Source organism: Theobroma umbraticum, unplaced genomic scaffold, assembly GCF_002168275.2.
Source record: "Theobroma umbraticum cultivar Fairchild unplaced genomic scaffold, ASM216827v3 scaffold_50.0, whole genome shotgun sequence".
In the NCBI taxonomy this organism is placed as follows: domain Eukaryota; kingdom Viridiplantae; phylum Streptophyta; class Magnoliopsida; order Malvales; family Malvaceae; genus Theobroma; species Theobroma umbraticum.
The window spans coordinates 4733475-4753320 of record NW_018397261.1 but is presented as its reverse complement, the minus strand read 5'-3'; the positions used below and the strand labels follow the sequence as shown (position 1 = coordinate 4753320).

The 19846-nt window shown below is 35.8% G+C and overlaps 3 protein-coding genes across 8 annotated transcripts; 1 reads left to right on the top strand and 2 right to left on the bottom strand.

Annotated features, from left to right (window-relative positions):
* Positions 1-60: 60 nt before the first annotated feature.
* Positions 61-11732, bottom strand: SRS2 (P-loop containing nucleoside triphosphate hydrolases superfamily protein). 6 transcript variants are annotated; one of them, XM_021430967.2, is made up of 29 exons: positions 11420-11732; positions 10351-10993; positions 10187-10228; positions 9756-9919; positions 9082-9286; positions 8512-8568; positions 8322-8427; positions 8099-8232; positions 7885-7959; positions 7642-7767; positions 7408-7539; positions 7230-7313; positions 7000-7134; positions 6794-6894; positions 5932-5998; positions 5540-5590; positions 4977-5054; positions 4300-4506; positions 4138-4176; positions 3903-3974; positions 3722-3808; positions 3590-3646; positions 2224-2429; positions 2054-2147; positions 1618-1668; positions 1153-1215; positions 910-969; positions 699-780; positions 61-602 (listed from the first exon to the last, which is right to left on the bottom strand). In XM_021430967.2, the coding sequence occupies exons 1-28, from the start codon at positions 11578-11580 to the stop codon at positions 703-705; spliced, it is 3375 nt and encodes a 1124-aa protein (XP_021286642.1). In that variant the 5' UTR covers positions 11581-11732; the 3' UTR covers positions 61-602; positions 699-702. The 6 variants fall into 6 exon arrangements, with proteins under 6 accessions (XP_021286642.1, XP_021286641.1, XP_021286639.1 ...); XM_021430966.2 differs by having other exon boundaries at positions 61-307; XM_021430964.2 differs by having other exon boundaries at positions 699-761.
* A 1374-nt stretch (positions 11733-13106) lies between these two features.
* Positions 13107-16289, top strand: LOC110418285 (U6 snRNA phosphodiesterase-like protein). Its single transcript, XM_021430972.2, has 6 exons — positions 13107-13520; positions 13619-13711; positions 13812-14061; positions 14191-14287; positions 15136-15201; positions 15291-16289. Exons 1-6 carry the CDS (start codon positions 13355-13357, stop codon positions 15489-15491), a joined length of 873 nt encoding a protein of 290 aa, XP_021286647.1. The 5' UTR covers positions 13107-13354; the 3' UTR covers positions 15492-16289.
* A 299-nt stretch (positions 16290-16588) lies between these two features.
* On the bottom strand, positions 16589-18425 carry LOC110418296 (Ankyrin repeat family protein). The gene is made up of 2 exons (XM_089783887.1): positions 17816-18425; positions 16589-17364 (listed from the first exon to the last, which is right to left on the bottom strand). Exons 1-2 carry the CDS (start codon positions 18386-18388, stop codon positions 16594-16596), a joined length of 1344 nt encoding a protein of 447 aa, XP_089640013.1. The 5' UTR covers positions 18389-18425; the 3' UTR covers positions 16589-16593.
* Between the last annotated feature and the right edge of the window lie 1421 nt (positions 18426-19846).

Genomic DNA, 19846 nt, shown 5'->3' with positions numbered 1-19846 from the left:
GGAATGAATCCAATTTGGTATATAAAGCATTGGTTATGCCTAGCATTTGAACACTATCAAATTAAACCCAACTGATAAGGCCAATGCAAGTTTTCTATTCATACCAACATTTATAGTCCACATTAACAGCGCCCCAGGTTAGTTAAAAATATACCACACATGCAACTGGATCTGGGTATCTCTGCTATGTGCAGACTTCTTCAGAACAGACTTATAGTCACAGCGATTTGTACTGCTCAATCAGACGAGAAGCATGAAGTCTTGAAGTGGGGATGACAGTGCAGCCCAAACTTTGCAGATAAGCAATCTACAGTAAAAAGAGATGATAGTTTGTTTCGTAAGTTGACCGGTGACGGATTTGGTTCGACAAATTAATGTGAAACATAAGCGTCAAACTTATGGAGATAATCAATGCCATGACTCATGACTATGAGAGGAAATGATGGAGTTCGGATGATATGATCAAGCATTTTCATAGTTCAAGGCGTGAACTCAATCTTGTGCAGCGTTAAATGCTTTATCTTTCAAGTTTCATGTGCCTCATCATGTGGCTAGACGAAGTTGCAAGGTTTCACGAGACACGAGCCAATGATCATAAATACCTTGAATGGATAATGAAGTCATTGAGATGAGAAGTTACATGACTCATGAAGTAGCTAGATGGGAAGTACTAGTAAAATGAAAGATTTTTAACATACCTGTTTAGATGTTGCTGCTGATGAACCCATCGAATTCTCCATCCTTAGTTTCTGGAAATGCTCCTAGAAGATGAAAAAATAGCTACATTTTCAGAAGTAAAAGAGAACGAAGACATCAATATTTTAATAATCTCTAAATAGGATGTTACTTTGTTTTGAGAACAAGTAAGAAAATCTACAACAGAAACCCAGAATCTTAAAAAACCCAAACCTGTTTCTCCCGCATCAAGTGAGCACGCTTATCAGCAGGGATTTGCTCCCACCTCACTACCTGTAAAAGGACGTACTTAACGTCTTATGGTTGTATCAAACGAAATAGGTATTAAGAAATATTCAATTAACTTGTACAGAATAAGAAAGCTCGCAAGAAAAGTCGGCCATCATAGATGTCAATTACATCCTTTCCATCTTTTTATATGAAATCCGACTGTTGAGAGCAGCAATATATACTTACATATTCTGCGTAGTGAAATGCTTCCTCACAGCTCAAACATGACCTTAATCCACGCAGAGCTTCCTGATAAATAATGTAAAACGTGTAACTGTTAGAATAATCTGCATCTTGCACAGACATATGAAATCAAAATTGGTTGAACCAAATCCTAATTGTTCCTCCTGGAAGCCTCCCTGCTGGGGGCCAAATCTGGCCAATGACATTTTTTTGCCCTTTCAGTTCGGGTAATTGGGGACATAATTAAGAGCAGGGACGATCCAGCAGGAAAGTTCCCATAAAGAGACTACATACCATGCAACCGGGGAGGTTTCCTTTTCTCTTTTATTTTTGTTTTTGCTTTTTTGCTCAAAACCAGAAGAGAGTTTATTTGATATAACAGTAAAAGTACACAGATTAGATTAATATGAACAGGCCATGGGCTAATGGAGCATTAACAGGCTATTGTTAATGGAGAACTGGTGTGACCTTGTGTTTATAATTTTTGACCCTCAGGCGCTCATCAATTACAAAGCGAACCTGCAGGTATAAGTCAAAGAAAAAAATAGTGGTTAAAAACCACACTCAAATATTCACATCACATGCAGTTCATCGTGGCAGGAGTCAAGTAAAACAGAAAAGAGTCAGTCTGCTCTAGACTAAGATGCTATTAGTAGAAAACTAAAATGGAGATTAGGTTAAAGGCTAAAGTCTGTCCATAACCTTTTCATAAAATACAAACATCTAAGCCTCCCCATCCCCCCCTCTTCCAATCAAACAAATAAGAGGGAAAAGGAAAAAAAAAAGAAGACAAAAGGTAATATATATCTCAGTGATGAGACATGGATTGATGTTAAAGGAATATTGTTGAAACTTGGAAACAAGGGAGCCTCTCTACCCTTCCTCACATTTGAACCAAGGTTACCTTATCAAGCAACCTCCTAGGCTCTTGAAAGGCTTGCTTCTTAGCCCATTGATGGAATAAGTGGGAGATGATTGATCTCTCCTCCACACTGAATCTGCAAGAAAATGACAAGAGCTAAGGAAAGATGCATTTACATAAAGCACTTTATCCATTACAGTTTGAGGGAAAACCTTGTTAAAAAGGTACTTCCACTGCATGCCTTAAATAATTCTGCAGACTCTTCTGAGGCTGCATTATTTTGAGCGTCAAGGAAATTCTCTGGCACCATGTTGGCTACAGACGATTGCATATCACTTAGCAGTTCAGTGGTAAACTGTCCAGTTTCTTTTGGAATGTCTTGATGTGTGGTTTTCAAAACATCCATGCTTGCTTCCGCCTACATCATATATCCATTTAAAATGTGGAATCAAAGTGAGCACCATCAACTCAAAAAACATTCTGGCATGGAAACTAACGAGAGTAAACACAAAAACATCTGGTCAGATGTGAAATGATTTGATCATTATTATGTGGAAAAAACATTTATGCTTTGTCAGTAAAGGGTGAATAAAGCTTCAGACTTTCAGTAACAAATAATTCTGCACTTCTGAAAGTGCAAGTTCCAATACCTACTTAATCTGTATTTAGCTATGTATCACTCAATGCTTTCAGAGGTTATACTAAGAAGTACATGCCATCCAAAGAAAAATGGAACCTACAAGAAAAGCTAATTTTTTTCTTTTTTTGCTAAGCCTTGAACTATTTCATTGATTCAATAATTCAATGGGGTTACATAAGTTTGTAGCCTTACATAGGAAAAACAGAGTTTGACCCATAAAAACCACCCACCCTATACAACCATTGCCTGAACCCTCTCTTACAAAATGAAAGCCCACCCTGTGCGGTTCCAATCTATGCCAGAAACATTTCACCAAAAACATATATTTAGCCAAAAAGAGTTCTTAAGTCATCAACAGGTGATTTCACTATGATAAAGTATATCTCAGCAAAAACCACACAAAGCATTCACCACGCCTTGATCTGCCAGAAAATGACAGCAGCCTGTAAATCCACCCAACAACTATTTTTCCTGCACCCATTGCATAAATGACACCCAAAACACCCATTCCAGAAATTCCTCATGCAGCAAATTATCTTACCAGTAAAGGGAATCAATTCTTTCACACAAGAAAGAATGTGTTAGCAAACTCAAGTATTGCACAATCTAGATAATGGTTCACACAAACTCAAGTATTACAAAATCTAGAAAACAATTCTAACTGCACACAAATGAGAGATGTAGGTTAATATCTTTTGAGAGTTGAAATAAATAATTTAATGCATTTTCATATTCTTTTTTTTTTTTTAAATTCCATGAAGATGACAGACAATTTTAAATTTGTACAATAAATAATCACTTTCATACCTGATGTATATTATGCACTTCTGTGATGCAAATGAACTAATATGCCATATAGAAGGAGCAGCAACATCAGAGGACTGAGCCAACATTATTGAGATAATAATTTATGTAACTTCTCAATTAGCTATAACTACCTGACTTTCTAGAAGATGATCTGGGATTTCTTTAAGAAACCGTGAAGGTTGAAGCATCTGCAATTGCCACAATGTTACCTCCAAATTGAAAAAAGTAAACACCATATAGCTAAAGCTTCAAATAGTTCAAACCTGCCAATTCGAATCCATTGTAACATACAGAATGAAAAGTTTTTGACGAGCACGGGTCATTGCCACATATAACAGGCGTCTTTCCTCCTAAATATATTTGTTTGCAAATTAGTACTCATCATGATTAAAACATTAACATAGTAGAATGAATTGTCAACTTTTAAGCCTGGGAAAAGCGCACCTCTATTGATGTCCCATTTTCAGTTGCAGCACCATTGAATTCATGTATCAAAGGAATCTCTGTTTCATTTGCCTGTATTATAGCATCATCTATTAGATATAAATAATGATAATTGAAAGGCATCAGTGAAGGTGACATCATAAATTTTCACGTGATGTCATTTTGAATAGAATAATTGCAGCAGTTGTTTCCGTAAGGGGTCAACTAGCATTAACAAATTAAGATAGGAATATACCTTTACTATGAAGACCATGTCCCATTCCAAGCCTTTCGACTGCAAACACCATAGTAAGTTAAAGAGAAAGTTCAGAAAAGTATATTCACCAACTCCAGAAGGACATTAATATGAGAATCCTCAAAACAAATAAGAAGAATGTTTGCTGAGGAGATAGACAACCTGATGAATGGTAGTCAAGGTAACAGAATTTTCATTGTCATGTCTTTGAGAACGAAAATTTTCTCTCTCACGCTCAGTTATGTAGTCAATGAAATAATTTAGTACACTGACACAGCCTTTTTCCTCTCCAGTCTCTCTCCTCTCTTCTCTGTCAGTAAATTGGGTAGACAGGAAATCAGAAACATCATCTAGTAGGTACTGAAGAACCTGCAAGGTGGACCAATGAAATATGTATACTTTGAATTGATCATAGAACTTTCATCAATGGATGTAAATTTAGCATTTGAAAGAAGAAAGTTGGTGGAAATTATTAGAGATGAGTTATAAGCTGAACAGATGTGCAGCTTGGTGACTGCATAAATGACTCTAAGGTGAAAAAGATTCTAAATACTGAACTCTGTACCACCAGATACAACAAAAACAATTAAAGTAAACCAGCACTATCTTCAGATTTTATCCAACCAGAGGGCCACAGTCACATACAGACAATTAACTCTACTGTCATATAATCACCATATGGATAAGAAAAATAAAAGGAAAAAATAGCCTGAACAAAAAAGAAAAACAAAACCGAAATAAGGGTTTGTCCTGGTCTAACAACAAATACAGATTAAATATCCTAACAAATAAAAACTTCAATATAAGTTGCAGCATCAGCATGGAATCTCGTAACTTACAGATCTGACATCATTGTCCTCATTAAGCAATTTTCCTCCATCAACGTCTATAACTGCTCGTTGTTCAAGAAGATATTTCTGAAAGTTTTGACCAAATCAGTGGATGATTGAAATGTCAGTATAAACAGAACCATGAAATGGCAATGAGACATTAAAGAGAAAAGCCATCTCATTTTAGCATGTGTCACACTCTTCAGAGGTATAATTCTCTTTTATGAATTAAATAAAATCAACAAAGGCACAGAGAGACTGAAAAAAATTATAAGAGGAATTCGATTAAAGGTCAAAAGAGCAAGCTGATTAGCAATAGGTCATAAAGAGAGATTGTGAAAGCATTTAGAACCTTAAACTAATGTGATAGAGGATGAAAACTGGAAATTTTGAATGAGCAGAAGCTTGGATATGTCTGTGGTAATATAAGCGGAGGGAAAGAAAGCATTTATCAATATTCGGTTGATGACAATGCAATTTAATTTAGCAACAATATCTTTTAGAAAAATAGCAAAATAATCTTATGCCAATTTATTTGTAAAAGTTTTAAGACAGGGAGCAGATGAGCAAACCTGAGGTATCATGTTTGATACTGAAGTTATGACTGCTGAAATTGATTGTTCCTGCAAAATGACAATAACTAAGATGAACTTCCCTGAAAAGTAAGTTTTGACTGGTATCTAAATTTGTCTTTGAAGAAGCATGTGAGTCTATTATCTGACTCAGAACAAAGCATAGCTAGTATCAAAATTTGTCTCTGAAGAAGCACTTGAGTCTAGCAGAGAAAAACATCAAACAGGTTGGAAACAAAAGGTGTCTTCCACAGGTCATAAACCACCACAAGATGCAGTTCATTTTGCCTTTATTTTCACCACATCCATAAAATTTGGTTGTTCTTCTAATAATGGGAATAAATATTGATGAAATATCCCAGTAATTGCCACAATATAACCGATAAACTTACCCTCTGAACAAGTTTTGATATCATTCCCAGTGTCAGTAGCACTTTACGACCTTGTGTAAGTTGACTTCTGTGATCAATTGCAGAAATCATGTTTAAGTATGTTCAGCAGAGATTAGACAGGCAGTCTATTGGACAAAAAAAGGCACAGAGATAAGCAACTTTCTACATGCTCAATCCACCAAAAGAAGTGGCTGTGTCATTTATTTAAACAATGGTGTTGAAGCAGTAAACTTTAAAAAATCTAACCCTATGTTTTGATAGCTACTCCGTATTAATTATGCAGGTTTAAAAAGGTCACCTAGCCACTTGCTCACTTTTATTTCAGAAGGTCACCAGCTCCAAACAATACTTACTATTCAACATTATGTTATGTCAGGACCTGATCCCACATGAGTGAGAATAAGAAACTTTCAAGTAGCCCAACGTCAACAATTGGCAATAACCCTTTTAACCAAGACAACTAATCAATATGTGGGTACTTTCTTTGGACTAATTAACTTCATCCAACTCAGGTATTTTCTCACGTATGCTTTCCCACTTCCATTTCAAGTGTCAAATTTTGCACCAGCATTCAGACTGGTATATATAGAAACCATATACTCAAAAACGTACAAGATGCGGGTCTCATTAAGTACTATTAGGTCAATCGTTCATCTTTTCCAAATGCAGTAAACTGCTGAGAAGCAAGGACAATGGCAGCAGGACTTTAATTTATAGAAAGTAAACTCAGCACTATTGTAAGCAGCCTAACAGACTACAGCCAGCAATCATTATCAAGAAGTTAATTTTTCAACGGATTTCTAGTGTTTAATCAGACAAGAACAAAGAGGAAAAATTATTGAAGGAAGATAGATATGAAAACCTCTTGAAGGTACCAGAAATCTTTGCACTAAAGATGTCACTGGCAGCTGATATGAAGCTGCATTTTCTACAAGCTGCAATTTTTTCTACATGTTCAATTACCTGCAAAAGGGAGCATGAGAAGCAATTTTTTCAGATATCAGAGGACCATGCTGAGTACATAAGTCTGAAGAAAGGAGTTTTTGAAAAGCAAGAATATGCATATACACATTCAATTGCAACATGTACCCTCTTCTTTTCCTCTTTTTCAAAAGGAAGCAAAGCCTTGAATACTTTACGATAGGCACCATCATCACAAGCAGGCAATGCTGTTTTAAGCATTGCAATAATAGCTCTAACAACCTGTCAAGAGATTAGTGTTTCATCAACATGTAAGTTGGGAACAAATTAACTACCATAGATGCTATAGAAGAGGAATTTCAAAGAATTCTCGCAACCTTTTTCCTGTAAAAAGCCACACCATGAAGATTAAATGGTATTTTCCTGCTACGGAAAGTAGTTTGAAAAACTTTTCCCGAGACCTGTAGAACAAGTTGAAGCTGCAATTTTTCAGTAGATATCTACAAACTATAATCAAAGTTTCATCATGTTTAAACTATGGAGAGTAAGCTTGACCTGTCTCCGGTAAAGAATTGCAATCTTCCCATAGGAGCAACTAGCAATTGTACCATTAGATGCAGTTTCCAAAATCTTGTCAACGACAAAGGCACACTGTGCATCCTCGTTGTAACATTCCTTGATAGTGATCTATGTTTTTTCAATCAAACCACAAAGAAGAAAGAAAGGTTATGAACTAAACATAAATTCGAAAACATTAAAGTTAAGGAGAAAATGGCACAATTAACATACCTTAGATCCATAGGAATTTTCAGAAAGAAAATTCTTTGACAGGCATCTTTTTGTATTATTTTGTATAAGACATGATGCAGCCTCAACGATACAGCGGGTGGATCGATAGTTTCTGATAAGTCTTATCTGGATGATTAATGCATGTGAAATTTGGGAATCAAAACCAATAATGATGTAAATTAACAAACTTCATTCTGTAATGAGATGTAGAATACATAGGTGTTGAAGAGCAGGTGGTCAGACCTCTTTGTAGTTTGGAAAATCTTTGCGAAATGAATCAAAACCAGAAATGTCAGCTCCATTGAAGCTGAAAATTGACTGAAGTAACATAGAAGCCATTGGCTTAGCATAGTTGGGAAAGGAACTTGGTAAAACTTAGAGCACCAATGGGGAAAGAAGGAAAATAAAAAAAGAGTCAACTTCCTAAAATGGAGGTGTGGAAGATAAAGAGGTAAACCTGGTCATCATCACCAACAATTGTTATGTGGTTATGGGATGCAAGAATCCGCAGCAGACTGTATTGCATTGCACTGGTATCCTGAAATTCATCTACTATGATGGCTTTCCATGAATCTTGGCACTCCTTGAACACTTAAAATCGGAAAAAGCAAAAAGTTTTCAGCAAATGAATAAAAAAAGATAGTTGCACAAATTGACTACGTGTATTCTATTGTATGAACCTTCAGGATATTGTGTGAGCAGCTTCACTGAACAACAGATTAAGTCATGATAATCTAAAGCATTGCAAGACCTTAATATGTCACTGTAATTTCCAAGAACTGCAGCCTGATTCAGATGTAGAGTTAAGAATCACACGAACATAAGCAAAACTAGGAAAAAGAACTTATGAAACAGCATTTATCAGCTTACTCCTATTTCATCACCCATTTTACGGCACTCTTCCGGAGTCTTACCAGAAGCTTTTGCCTGAAATGACGAATAATAAGGTTTAAATTCCACAAAAAGAAAGAAACATTTTGCTAGCTCCACATGACGAAAAAAAGCTACAAACAAATATAAAATATGGGCAAAGTTCATGGTTTTGGTGATTCTAAAAAGATGCATCATTGCCACAGAATAAATTATTCCAGTGATGAACAAAAGGGCAGCAACCTTCTCTGATAAAGAAATTAAGCTAACTCCAGTCTACCAAACAAGGACAAATTGTATAGCAGTGGAAAACAGCAAGTCAACATGTCAAACTAAACGAGTCGATAAAATGACGTCAAAATACGCTTTCCCTAGTGGTTGGTAACCCTCCAATGAAAGGTGAACATCCAAGGTTCAAGTCCCCATTACCCTCTAGCCTTGACCAAGTGCACCAAGAAAATAAAATGACAGAAGACCAAAGCAAATAGTCAATGCAAGCAAACTCTTTGCATCAGAAATATTAGATGAATTTTAAAATATGCACATACAGATATTTTACAAATAACTAACCTGAGTCACAAACTTCTGCCATTTCTTTGATTTGTCCTTAAAATATTCTGGATGTCTCTCACCATTTAAAATTTCAGTTGTGCTCGACTTGCAAGCTTCATACTTTTGTCCACTTTTTTGATTTTCTAATAACCGCACTGCCTCAATGATTGCTCTTCTTTGTTGCCCATGCCCATAAATTAGAAACTCTGATGTACGCTCTAACCTATAACAAAGACGCACATATGTCAGATACAGATATGACAAAAAAAAGTTAAAAAATTTTACAGAGCTACATTTAATTCAATTCTGCCTCAACCACGTATTTTATCTTCCATTCTAAACCATTGCCTCTGATGCCAGCAGTCCTCTGAAAAAGAAACAAAGCAGTGACAAGAGCTCTCTCTCTCTCACACACACTAGTGCATGTTTCCAGCCCTTGGTTTTCACTGACTTTTTAATAATTAAAGTGCATCGTATTTGGACGCCATTCAGAGGCTCAATGCTTATAAGTTTCGCACTTTCAGATACTATAAAACATTAAAAACGCCAACTGGAGATTCAATCAGGTTTTCAAAATGCATGAAAAAGGAAATTAAAAACATACTGAGGATTTAATTATCTTGTGATAAAAGAGTATCCAAAAGGAAATGCACTCATTGAGTTTGGAAAACATTAAAGAAGCTTAGGCATACTTTTCTGCATGTGAACGACACAGCTGCAAAGAGAATGAATGGAATGTGCTAATTGTAAGTTCTTTAGCCGTTGCCTTCCCAGCCACTGCACCAATACGATCTCTCATTTCAGAAGCTGCAGCTGTAGTGAAAGTCATTGCCAAGATGTTTGATGGACTAACACCCTGACAATGTTTTAGAGGATTGGAGATAAAAAAAAAAATCAACTAGTCAAAAGAACAGAATAGTGGATAACCTGGTAGTGATAGAAAATTAGTGCATCTTTTGAATCTTCTAAGAAGTCACATATTTTATGTTGTTAAAAGGAAGAAAAAAAGGACAAGTCAGGGGATGTCTCCAGCTACAACTGACAAAATAAAATTAAAAGGAAAAAAATAAAGAGCAAATTAAACAGACAAAGCAATGGTTATCAAAGAAAGAACAATGAATACCTCATTAAGCAACATCAGAACACGCCCAACCATTGTGGAAGTCTAAAATAAAGAAGATAGTTCAGCTGTTACTATAAATGAACAAACAGAAATGAACTATTGTAAAGATAAGTTCAATGAACGAATGTGTCAGTCTATTATGAGAATTTGAGAGAGGAAGAGACCTTTCCACTTCCTGGACCAGCAGCAATCATTAAAGGAATTTTTATATTACTACAAGCTGCATCACACTGTCTATCATTCAAAGATTGCAAGTATTTTGAATATTCGTCGGGCATGCCCCCACTCTGTGCTGTCCCCAAAGTGCTTAGATCATCCTCTTTTAACCCAAAATAATTCCTGGTATCTACTGCACTTTCTGCTCTTACATTCTCATTAGTAGTGAGAGTCGAAGAAGCAATATGATCACTACAACTATAGTCATATTGCTGACCTCTCATGTCGATGTTGACATTTAGATCCTCCCTTTCTGCTTTTGCTGCAGACTGCTGCTCACATATAGCATCGATTTCTTCCAATATAGATTCATCAAAATCCTCATCGAGAAGGCTAGGTGTCAAGAAAGAATCACTTAAATTAGAGAAATCTGGTTTTTTTGTAGGGGTTATAAAAGGATCAGATATGCATTCAGTGTCCATAGAACCAGCCATGGGTCTGACATTAGAAAACTCGCCATTTTGATTCTTTATTGACTTGTATCCAGCAGTAGAAAATGGTGATGGTGTGTTCATAGGTATCTCCATAAGAGGAACTCTCTTGACGCCAGTAATTAAAGATGGCAATTCATTATCAATTCCATCCTTAGATCTGGAACAAAAACAAATAGAATAAACACAAGTTTCTGTTAACACAACTGCAGGACAAGTTCAAAGAATCAGAACAACTTTAAACATAACCTATAACATTGATGATTTTTCTAAGGATGGGGGGTGATGCAAGAAAAAGAAGGCGCAAATGATGTGTTACATCACATCCTCTCTTTTCTAATGTGTAAGAATTGCTTTTAAACTAGACTAAGTTATTTGGAAAATAGCTAGTAAGATGTAAAAGTCTTCTCCACAATAAAACAGAGCATCAAGATTTTCAAATTAGAACTGGAAAATGCCTCAGCTCTACAATCAGGAAACAAACAGGAAAACTATCGAACATGTGACATAAAATCCCTAATTTCTTTCCACAGCTTTCTCGCGATTGAAAAGACAGGAAACCCTAACCTAACGGAAAATGGATTACCTGTAAGGAAAATGATCGGTAAAATATCCGTCATCGTGAGTCCGCTTACGAACGAGGAAAGGCTTGGCGGTTCTGAAATTCTGAGAAATCCGAGGGCTTTGTAGCTGCGGGGTCTGGTTCGCAGGCGAGAGAGGCGTGAAACTAACATTTTCTTTGGACATTTGCCTTTGATTATGGCTGAGTTGGTCGAGAGTTCAGAACATATTGATAGTTCGACGGGTAAACCTGGAAGGTGACAAGAACTGTTGCGAGATGGGTGGAGGGATTGGTGTCGCGGGCAGTGGTGTCTTGATTCTTGAAGAACGTTTCTGGTTTTTCCCTCTTGAAATTGGAAAGTTCAAATTATGGGCCTCGAGCTTTTGAGCTTCGCCTCTTATGTTTGAATGGACGTAAAAAAAAACTTGTTTGGGCTTCTAACGGCCAACAAAGCCCACTTGCACTGTTTATTACTTGTCTTTACCAATTCATGTTAACATGTCATGTCTTGCAAAGATAATATATAAAAGATAATAAAATTATACAAATTCAGTATAATTAATTAATTGTCTTAAAATTTTTAAGACTAGCATAAAACGTTTATTATACAAATTAAATGACATGATAGGATTATCATTTTGAAATATGATTAATCTATGTAGATTGACTCATTTTAGATATGATAATTTATTTAAAGTAAAATATATTAATCTTTTTAATTTTTTATTATAATTACATGCAAATTCATTAGTTTTTAAAATGTCGTTTCAAAAAAATATTTTCATTAGGCACATAAGTCATGTGGTTAGTCAATTGTCAATATTTTCGTTAATTTGATTATGTGACAAAGTTTTTAAAATAAATTTTTTTTATTAATTTTAAAACTTTTTATTATATAAACTATATTTTTCTTTTTATTTATTTTTTTTCTCTTTTTCAAAAATGAATACTCTCAATCGACCATCCTACGGCTAACGGTTCTTCCTAAAGGGGTCCAAAATCTAGGGTGCACAATCAGATCTTGTATTCTTTTAAAGAGATTTTGTTAGATTTGATTAATCAATGTAAAGAAGTGTCATCGATCAGTTTAAGAGAAAAGAAAAAAGTGATAAAAGAAGAAGAACATTTTAAATATTTTATATTTAGGTATTAATGCTATTTACATGTTTAAGTATTTAAATACTTTAAGAGTTTTTTTTAAATATTATATCTAAAATTTTTAATCAAATTAGACTCAAAATTGGTACCGTATTAACTCGATTCGCCTCAATTACACCCTTATTCATATTTAAAACTTAAAAAGAAATCACAATGAGAATATACAAACTTGAAATAAAAAAAAATCCAAACCAAGTCAAATTCAAGATTTGTAATACTCCACCCAAGTAGTTTAAGAGCCTATAACCTTTTTAACTTTTTTTTAAAAAACTATTTTTAATATTATATATATGTAAATAAAATTTAATATTTATTTATATATTTTAAAATTTTATTTTAAGTTTTTATTCCAAACTCAAGTGAAATTTTAATTTTGAACATAAATTAATGATAATCAGTCTAACTCAAGTAACTTAATTATTTTTCAAGACAAGTTCGAGTCTTAAAAGATTTTTAATCGAGTTGAGCTCAAGTTTTGTACCATATCAACTCGGTTCGGTCTGACCCAACTTCATCTCTATTCTTTTTCAGAACTTAATAAAAAGAAATCACAATGAAAATCCTATGCACTAGAAGTATTTTTTTATAAAAAAATCCAAAACAACGCCTACGAAAGGCTATAGAATGAAGGATGCGTTTCGAGTTGTGTAGTTAAGACCTCTAACCGACGGCAGTCCCGCAGAAAAGGAGCAATCTTGCAAGGAACCAAACCGTAGCGGGGAACCTCGAAAACAGAAGAGTTGTCGGGCAGCTTATCACCGTGGCACTGTGCAGCAAAAGTAACGATCTCGAGCGTTCGAAATGGAAGCTCTAAGAGCAACATACGGAGACGCCTCCTCCGACTCAGACTCCGAAGCCTCCTCTCCACCCACTCTTCCCACCAAATCGAAAACCCAAACAGAGGAGACACTATCTTCCCGTCTGCCTCCACCTCCTCTTTCTCTCCTCGACCCTCCTAATGCCCTTGGTAGTTCAAACTACAATCACCTTCCCATTGTTAGCTGTTACTAATTTTTAATTTTTTGTGCCCACCAACTATTTGTTTCTATTTCTTGACAATGCAAGGGTCTCTGGATTACCTGCAAACTGGTCAGCCCAGTAGAGTCAGAAGCTTCCCTCACGTCGAAGGCAACTATGCTTTGCACGTCTATATCCCAGGTGCCTTTGTTGCTTAAAACGAATTGTTACTTTTCTTCATTAATGATGAATGCCTTGAGCTGCTAGACTTAAAGAGTGTTTTTTGGTTGTGTCATTTCAGTTAATATACCGTCTTCATCAAAAAAAGAGATGGGTAGGTTTTTGAAGAGGGTTGCAACCTTTGTGCCCGGTCTTCATGTTGTCGACGTTGATGTTCCATTGAATATTCTGTGTAAAGAGGAAGATAAACTTGAACAAGTTGCTTTGGGAAGGGAATTCCACATAAGTCTAGGAAGGACTGTTCCTATTAGAGTTCACCAGATTGACTCTATAGTAACAATGCTTCGCCAGAAGCTTCAGTTTCAAAAGCGGTTAGATGTTGTTCTTTAGTTTATGCTAGTTCTTTTTTTTTTTTTTTTGATAATATACTGTTTCAATTTATAAAATCTCTGTATGGATTTCCAGGATATGGTTTTGAACTGTTCTTTAATTGCAAGTAGGTATTGGATTGATTTTAACAAATGGGAGGTTTTTGTCAATGATGATCACACACGCTCCTTTCTTTCACTAGAAGTTATTACGGGAGGATTAGCTGAGGTAAGTGTGCTGAATTTCATTTCTTTTTTCACTGCAATGATAATTGCTTCACATATTGAGCATGCTTATGCTGTCTGATCATTCATTGTTTATATGTGTGGAAATCCCAAGAGAAAAAAAAACAAGAGAAAAAGAAAGAGGACGAAAGCACAAAAGGCGTAGCATCATTGCCTATTTCATTTTGGATAGATATGCTTAGATTTTCAAGGAATGCATCTTATGTTGAAACACAAAAACTTTTTCTTTCCACGTTTTCTTGAGAGAAGTGGAAGTTTAAGTTAGATATTTGACTATACATTCTAATATTATCATTCATAAATAAGTAATTACTTAAAAGTATAAATACATGTTTTAGATTCCAGGAGATAACAGGTTAAATAACTGTTTTCGTTATTTGTTGCCCGTTAAGTTGTTATATACTACTATTGGTTTATTATTTACCTGTTGAGCAGGACGGCCAATGAGTCTGCACTTGGGAGCATGCTTGCATCTATTATTTTGTATTTGACTATGCTGTAAAATTGATTTATACATTTTTATTTCTATGATTATAAAGTGAGAAGTAGTAGCTTTAAAATGGCATAAAAGTTTAGAGATTGTTGCTTCAAATTGGAGAGAAAAACTCTACGGCATGTTTAGTTGTTCTGGTTGTCATACTAGTTGGGGATTTGTTCTGTTCTCACTTTCAGACAATTAAGTATTTAAGAGCTGCTTGAGTAGGATAGTTGTTGTATGTAGGCTAAAATTGGCATGCTCATCTTGCAGTTCTTTTTTCTTTTCTTCTCTATATTTAACTGTTATTTTGTTGCCAAGATTATGGTATTTACTTGGTTGCCATTAATTTTCAGATAACTAAGCAAATTCAGGCTGTTAATGAAGTTTACAAACTTCACAATCTTCCTGAGTTTTATAAGGTTTGGTTGTTATGATTCACTGCCAAGTCTAACAAATACTTGTAAAATTTAGAGGAATGATCATGTATCGTATATTTCATTGATCACAGGATCCACGGCCTCATATATCCTTGGCTTGGGCACTGGGAGACCTTAGTGGTCCCCTTAAGGAAGTGGTCGAGGAAGAAACAAAAACATCCAGCTTTGGAGGTTCTTTACAGAATCGTATTTGTACTACTAAATTTGGTGGCATTGAGTGTAAAATTGGTAAGAAAACATATAAGATATGTAAATCTCCTGATGAACTATAAAATTTCTTCAACCTCTTGTGGTATAGCCTTGTAGTTTGTTTAAATTATGTTACCAGATCGGATTATTGTGAAAGTCCAGATAAAGAACCTGCTTTTAGGTCCTCATCGACCACCATACACACATTTTCTCTCTGCATGTTGCTAACATGTGTGTTCCGAAATGTCTTCCTTTGGGTTTGATTACATTGGTTATAGTACTTTATTGTTTTCTAGTGGAGAAAGCTTTGCCACCAATCTCGGTAACTGGGCTTCCTTTAACATTCTGAGCTCCTTGTTTTGTGGAATCATCTGTTGCGACTATAGTCCTACTTGGAGCTATAATGTGACACATAAAGGAACCATTTTGTTGTAACCGTACCACGTCGAGTAGATAAGCATAAAAGAAAGCTGTCAAGTTTCTGCAACAGCAATGAAAGATGTATATGTCGATCAGGATCTTCTGCAACGGAAAGTTATTTTCTTGTAAATTAATACCGTTGAGAAGTTTGGAAAGAACCTAACTGTAAATATAGGTATGGATCAACACTTAAGCAGATAAAGATGATCTACTAGAAATCTGTGTAATAGGAACCGACAAGGTCTGTATGATGGTTGGCCTTGCAGGATATCTTTGCAGTGCAAATATTCTGGAAAGGGTAATGGAGGCCATTTGCAGTAGTCTTGTTCCTTCCTTTTGTGTTGGTTTTCAGCTTTTCCAAGAATTCTGCCAGAAGTGGGCCTGCTGATCTCGCTGCCGAAAGCTGTCTCATTACTTGCTTATTCTCTCTTGTTTGATTTAACACAATTTAAATACTTATAGTCTGTAGACTAAAGCACAAATAGCAAAAATATGATGTTTTTAGATGCGATGACTCAAAAAGCAGACTTCAGAGTAGGACAGTAGGTTAAGGATGCAAATTGTCTGCTACTGATACAGAACATGAGGAGTTTATGGATAGGTAGGTGCACCATGAACTATTGATGACAATGGTGTTATATGAGAAATAATTGACAGTAAAACCACCAAAACTGACCATTTCGTCCTGAAGAGTGATAATAGCAAAAATCAAATAACTACATTCCAAGTTCCAAATTGGCATTTCATTTTGCTCCCATCCACTTTTCAAGTCACTTTGTGGATAATGTCTACTACAAGATTTTTTAACAGCTTTAGTAGTTGTTTCACCAACCTGGTTAGAAGTGGTGTGATCGAAGACAAGACTGTCGTAATTATGATGACGAAGAGCTTTACGCTACTAGGTGCAGTGCTAGCCATCGCGGTGTTGTATGTGAAAAACATTGCAATCATACAAATTTGAAGCTCAAATTGCAATGGGAATTTGCTTGTGAGGATGTTGATCATGAAAAGCGACATCGAAAAACCTATCGAGTTGAAAAGCACAAATAGTGCGAAAGCAATTCCGTTGCTGGTTCCCATGATGGAGGTCCCTGCAGAGTATGCACTTTGGATGCTGGTACCATTGCTCTGGTTTGGAGAACTATTATCTTGCCAAGTGCCGCCTGGAGGGCTGAGTCCAACCTGGAACGTGGCAGTTGCCACCAAAACAGCTATCACTAATAAAGCACTGCGAGCTTCACTGGGAGGGTCTCTGCCCTTCTTAAACTTGAAATACTCCACCAAGTTTTCTGTCTGCCTTTGTGATCTCTGCGGTGTTTGATTAGGAGATTCGCAGGAAGAAGTTGGAGAGATCATAACATCTCTAGCTCTCACGGCTCCAGCATGTTGAAGAATGTCAGCAATTTCTCTGTCACCGGCTTCACTAGGAAAAATCTGTAGGACATCCAGGGCGGTAAGACCACTTTGGTTTACTGCATTTACTTCCAGCAAGCCTGAAGTAACTGTTGTTCCAGTGCCAAGTACTAATTCTATGACCTGAAACAATATTACCTATCATTCACTAACAGAAACATCATCTCATTATTTGGTATTATACTTGTGCTAGATAGAAAACACACTGACACAAAAATAGATTGTTGGCTAGTTTTGGTATACAAAAGGAAGGAATCAATGTGTCTAGGAGCATAGCCTAGAAATATTTCCCATTTTATGAACAGATGGATGTTAAAACAAGAAAAACAAATGGGTTAAACTCATAACCAAGAAAAGGTCAGTTTTGACAGATGAGGAAATCCGGATTCTTTCTTCCCAGCAGCGCCTTACAGTTACATTAATGTATATACTAACTTCATCTAGAGTATTCAACTTTGTGTCTCTTATACAAGATAACATCATCTAAAGGATAAAAATGTGTGGCATCAGCAGAAAAAGTCAGCACTAAATATAGGAATAGCAAATATTGAAGTAAATATGAGAAAATTCTTGCCTGCCGTTGTTTTTTCCAGGTTGCTAGATGCAGAACTGTATTGCCTTGCTCATCCTTAAGATTTAAGACGCCTTCTTTCTTCATCTCTATAATCCAATCAACCATAAGTTTGACTGCCTCAAACTGGCTGTTCTTAGTGGCAAGGTGTAGAGCAGTCTCCCCTTGAACTGTCACACCTTCAATACACTCTGCACAACTCAAAAGCATTTCAGTGATTACGTCAACCCTCCCTATCATAGCTGCAAGATGGAGAGGAGTCTTTTTCTCTCTTCCCTCTAGGCAGCATAGTTTCCGGTCTACACTCAGCAGCTCCCGTACGACCTCAATATGTCCGTTGGCAGCAGCAATATGAAGAGGGCTAAAACCATCTTTATTTACTTCTTTGGCATACTGGGGCCTTTGTCCCAAAATCTCTCGAACAAAACCAACATGCCCTGCAGCTGAAGCAACATGTAAGGGATTTTCGCAAGAATAAAGTGAGATGGTGTGCAGGATTAAAGGATTTTCTCTCAGTAACTGGTGCAAGTCCATGACGTTTCCAGTCTGAGCAGACTCAAACAACCTTATATCCATTTTGACAGGACAAAGCTTGTTTTTCTTGGAAAGGAAAACAGGTTTTATTGCCAGAAAGGAGGCATTTTTCTTTCTGTTTATGAATGATGAATAGTCCTGGTGGAAGAAGGAATGTTAATACTTTCTTTAGTGATTATCATAACTTATCTTCAAAAGGTCTTCATGTGAACCAGCAACCAGAAGTTGACCTTAGTTTATAATAATAACTTAATTATTGAAAAATTAAAGCTGAAATCATACTTTCTTGATTGTCTAGTGAACCAACTCTGGTATTCAAATGCCTTGCGAGATAGGCCAATGCTACTCTCTTCGTGACTTTTGGATATAGCTTTTACACTAGGCTGACTTTAGTATACATCATATTAATACGCCAGGTAAACTTAAAATACTTTCAAAGAACTATAATGAGCAAACAAAACAGGAACATGAACGAAGCTCATTCAGATTTCTGGCTAGCTGTAGGACACTAGACTATGTTATCAGAACCAGGAATGGACTTCAACAACTAAATTCTAATAAAAGAAAAGAAAAAAAGCTTATGTACAAAAAAGAAAAAAATACAAACAGAAATTGGCTGATTTTATGTCCTGTACTTTTCAGGTTTCTTACCATTGTATTTTGTGTATAACAAGAAATGCTAAATAGAATGCTAAATTGGAAGCATGTGCAGTTGATATAATTTGATTGTATCTTACAGGGCAGTTTCAAATAAAAAGATAACAATATATGGTTGCAGTTCCTAGTAGGATGCAACTGGGGCAAATTCATTGCTGAGAGATACAAAAACCAGAACTAGGTACGCTTTTGTAATATATTTTTATATAAAAGTTGCAAATGATTGACTAGAAGGGTGATACAAGGTAAAGTTGAATCAGTTTCTAAATACCATTCAAATTCTACTTGTATCTATTTTTCCAAGTAATAAATCTGATCATTCTTATGGTCAAACCTCTTACTTTAGTCGTTCATATATAAAAAGGGAAAACTGATAAGAATTGCTCTTTGACAAGGCAATGACGGCATACTAATACTAATAATATTTCTGAGTACAAACTGTAATAATAATAATAACTGCAAAACAGTTCTAGACCTGCCAATATATTTGATAATAATAATAATAACAATAACAATAACAATAATAGCTTTTCTTTACAAGGCTTATATGATTAATCAGATAAAGCTATTTGATCAAGGAGGATGGCATTTTCTCGCAGCAATTGGTGCAAGCTGCCAATATTTCCAGTCTGAGCAGCATCAAACAATCTTATATCCATGCTGATCAGATAGAATTATGTTATATCTGATCGTTGGGAATACACAGTTACGCCTGCATATAAAACGATTGCAGAAGTAACTTTTCCTGGAAGCAATCATTCTCTTTCTGCCACCTCCCCCAACCAAAGTGAAAAATCTTGGAACGAATAATATATTGTGCTCCCCAAGATCTGCCGAGAAGAA

Bases quoted from the DNA above. Each gene is read 5' to 3' on its own strand.
- SRS2 (XM_021430962.2), bottom strand. From the start codon at position 11,580: ATGTCCAAAGAAAATGTTAGTTTCACGCCTCTCTCGCCTGCGAACCAG. The intron at 5,999-6,793 runs GTTTTCATATCT...AATTGATCACAG, and splicing joins ATTTCTGGTACCTTCAAGAG to AAGTCAACTTACACAAGGTC. The intron at 5,055-5,539 runs GTTTGCTCATCT...CAAAACTTTCAG, and splicing joins TATCAAACATGATACCTCAG to AAATATCTTCTTGAACAACG.
- LOC110418285 (XM_021430972.2), top strand. From the start codon at position 13,355: ATGGAAGCTCTAAGAGCAACATACGGAGACGCCTCCTCCGACTCAGAC. The intron at 14,288-15,135 runs GTAAGTGTGCTG...ATTAATTTTCAG, and splicing joins TTACGGGAGGATTAGCTGAG to ATAACTAAGCAAATTCAGGC. The intron at 15,202-15,290 runs GTTTGGTTGTTA...CATTGATCACAG, and splicing joins ATCTTCCTGAGTTTTATAAG to GATCCACGGCCTCATATATC.
- LOC110418296 (XM_089783887.1), bottom strand. From the start codon at position 18,388: ATGGATATAAGGTTGTTTGAGTCTGCTCAGACTGGAAACGTCATGGAC. The intron at 17,365-17,815 runs GCAAGAATTTTC...ATATTGTTTCAG, and splicing joins CCTGGAAAAAACAACGGCAG to GTCATAGAATTAGTACTTGG.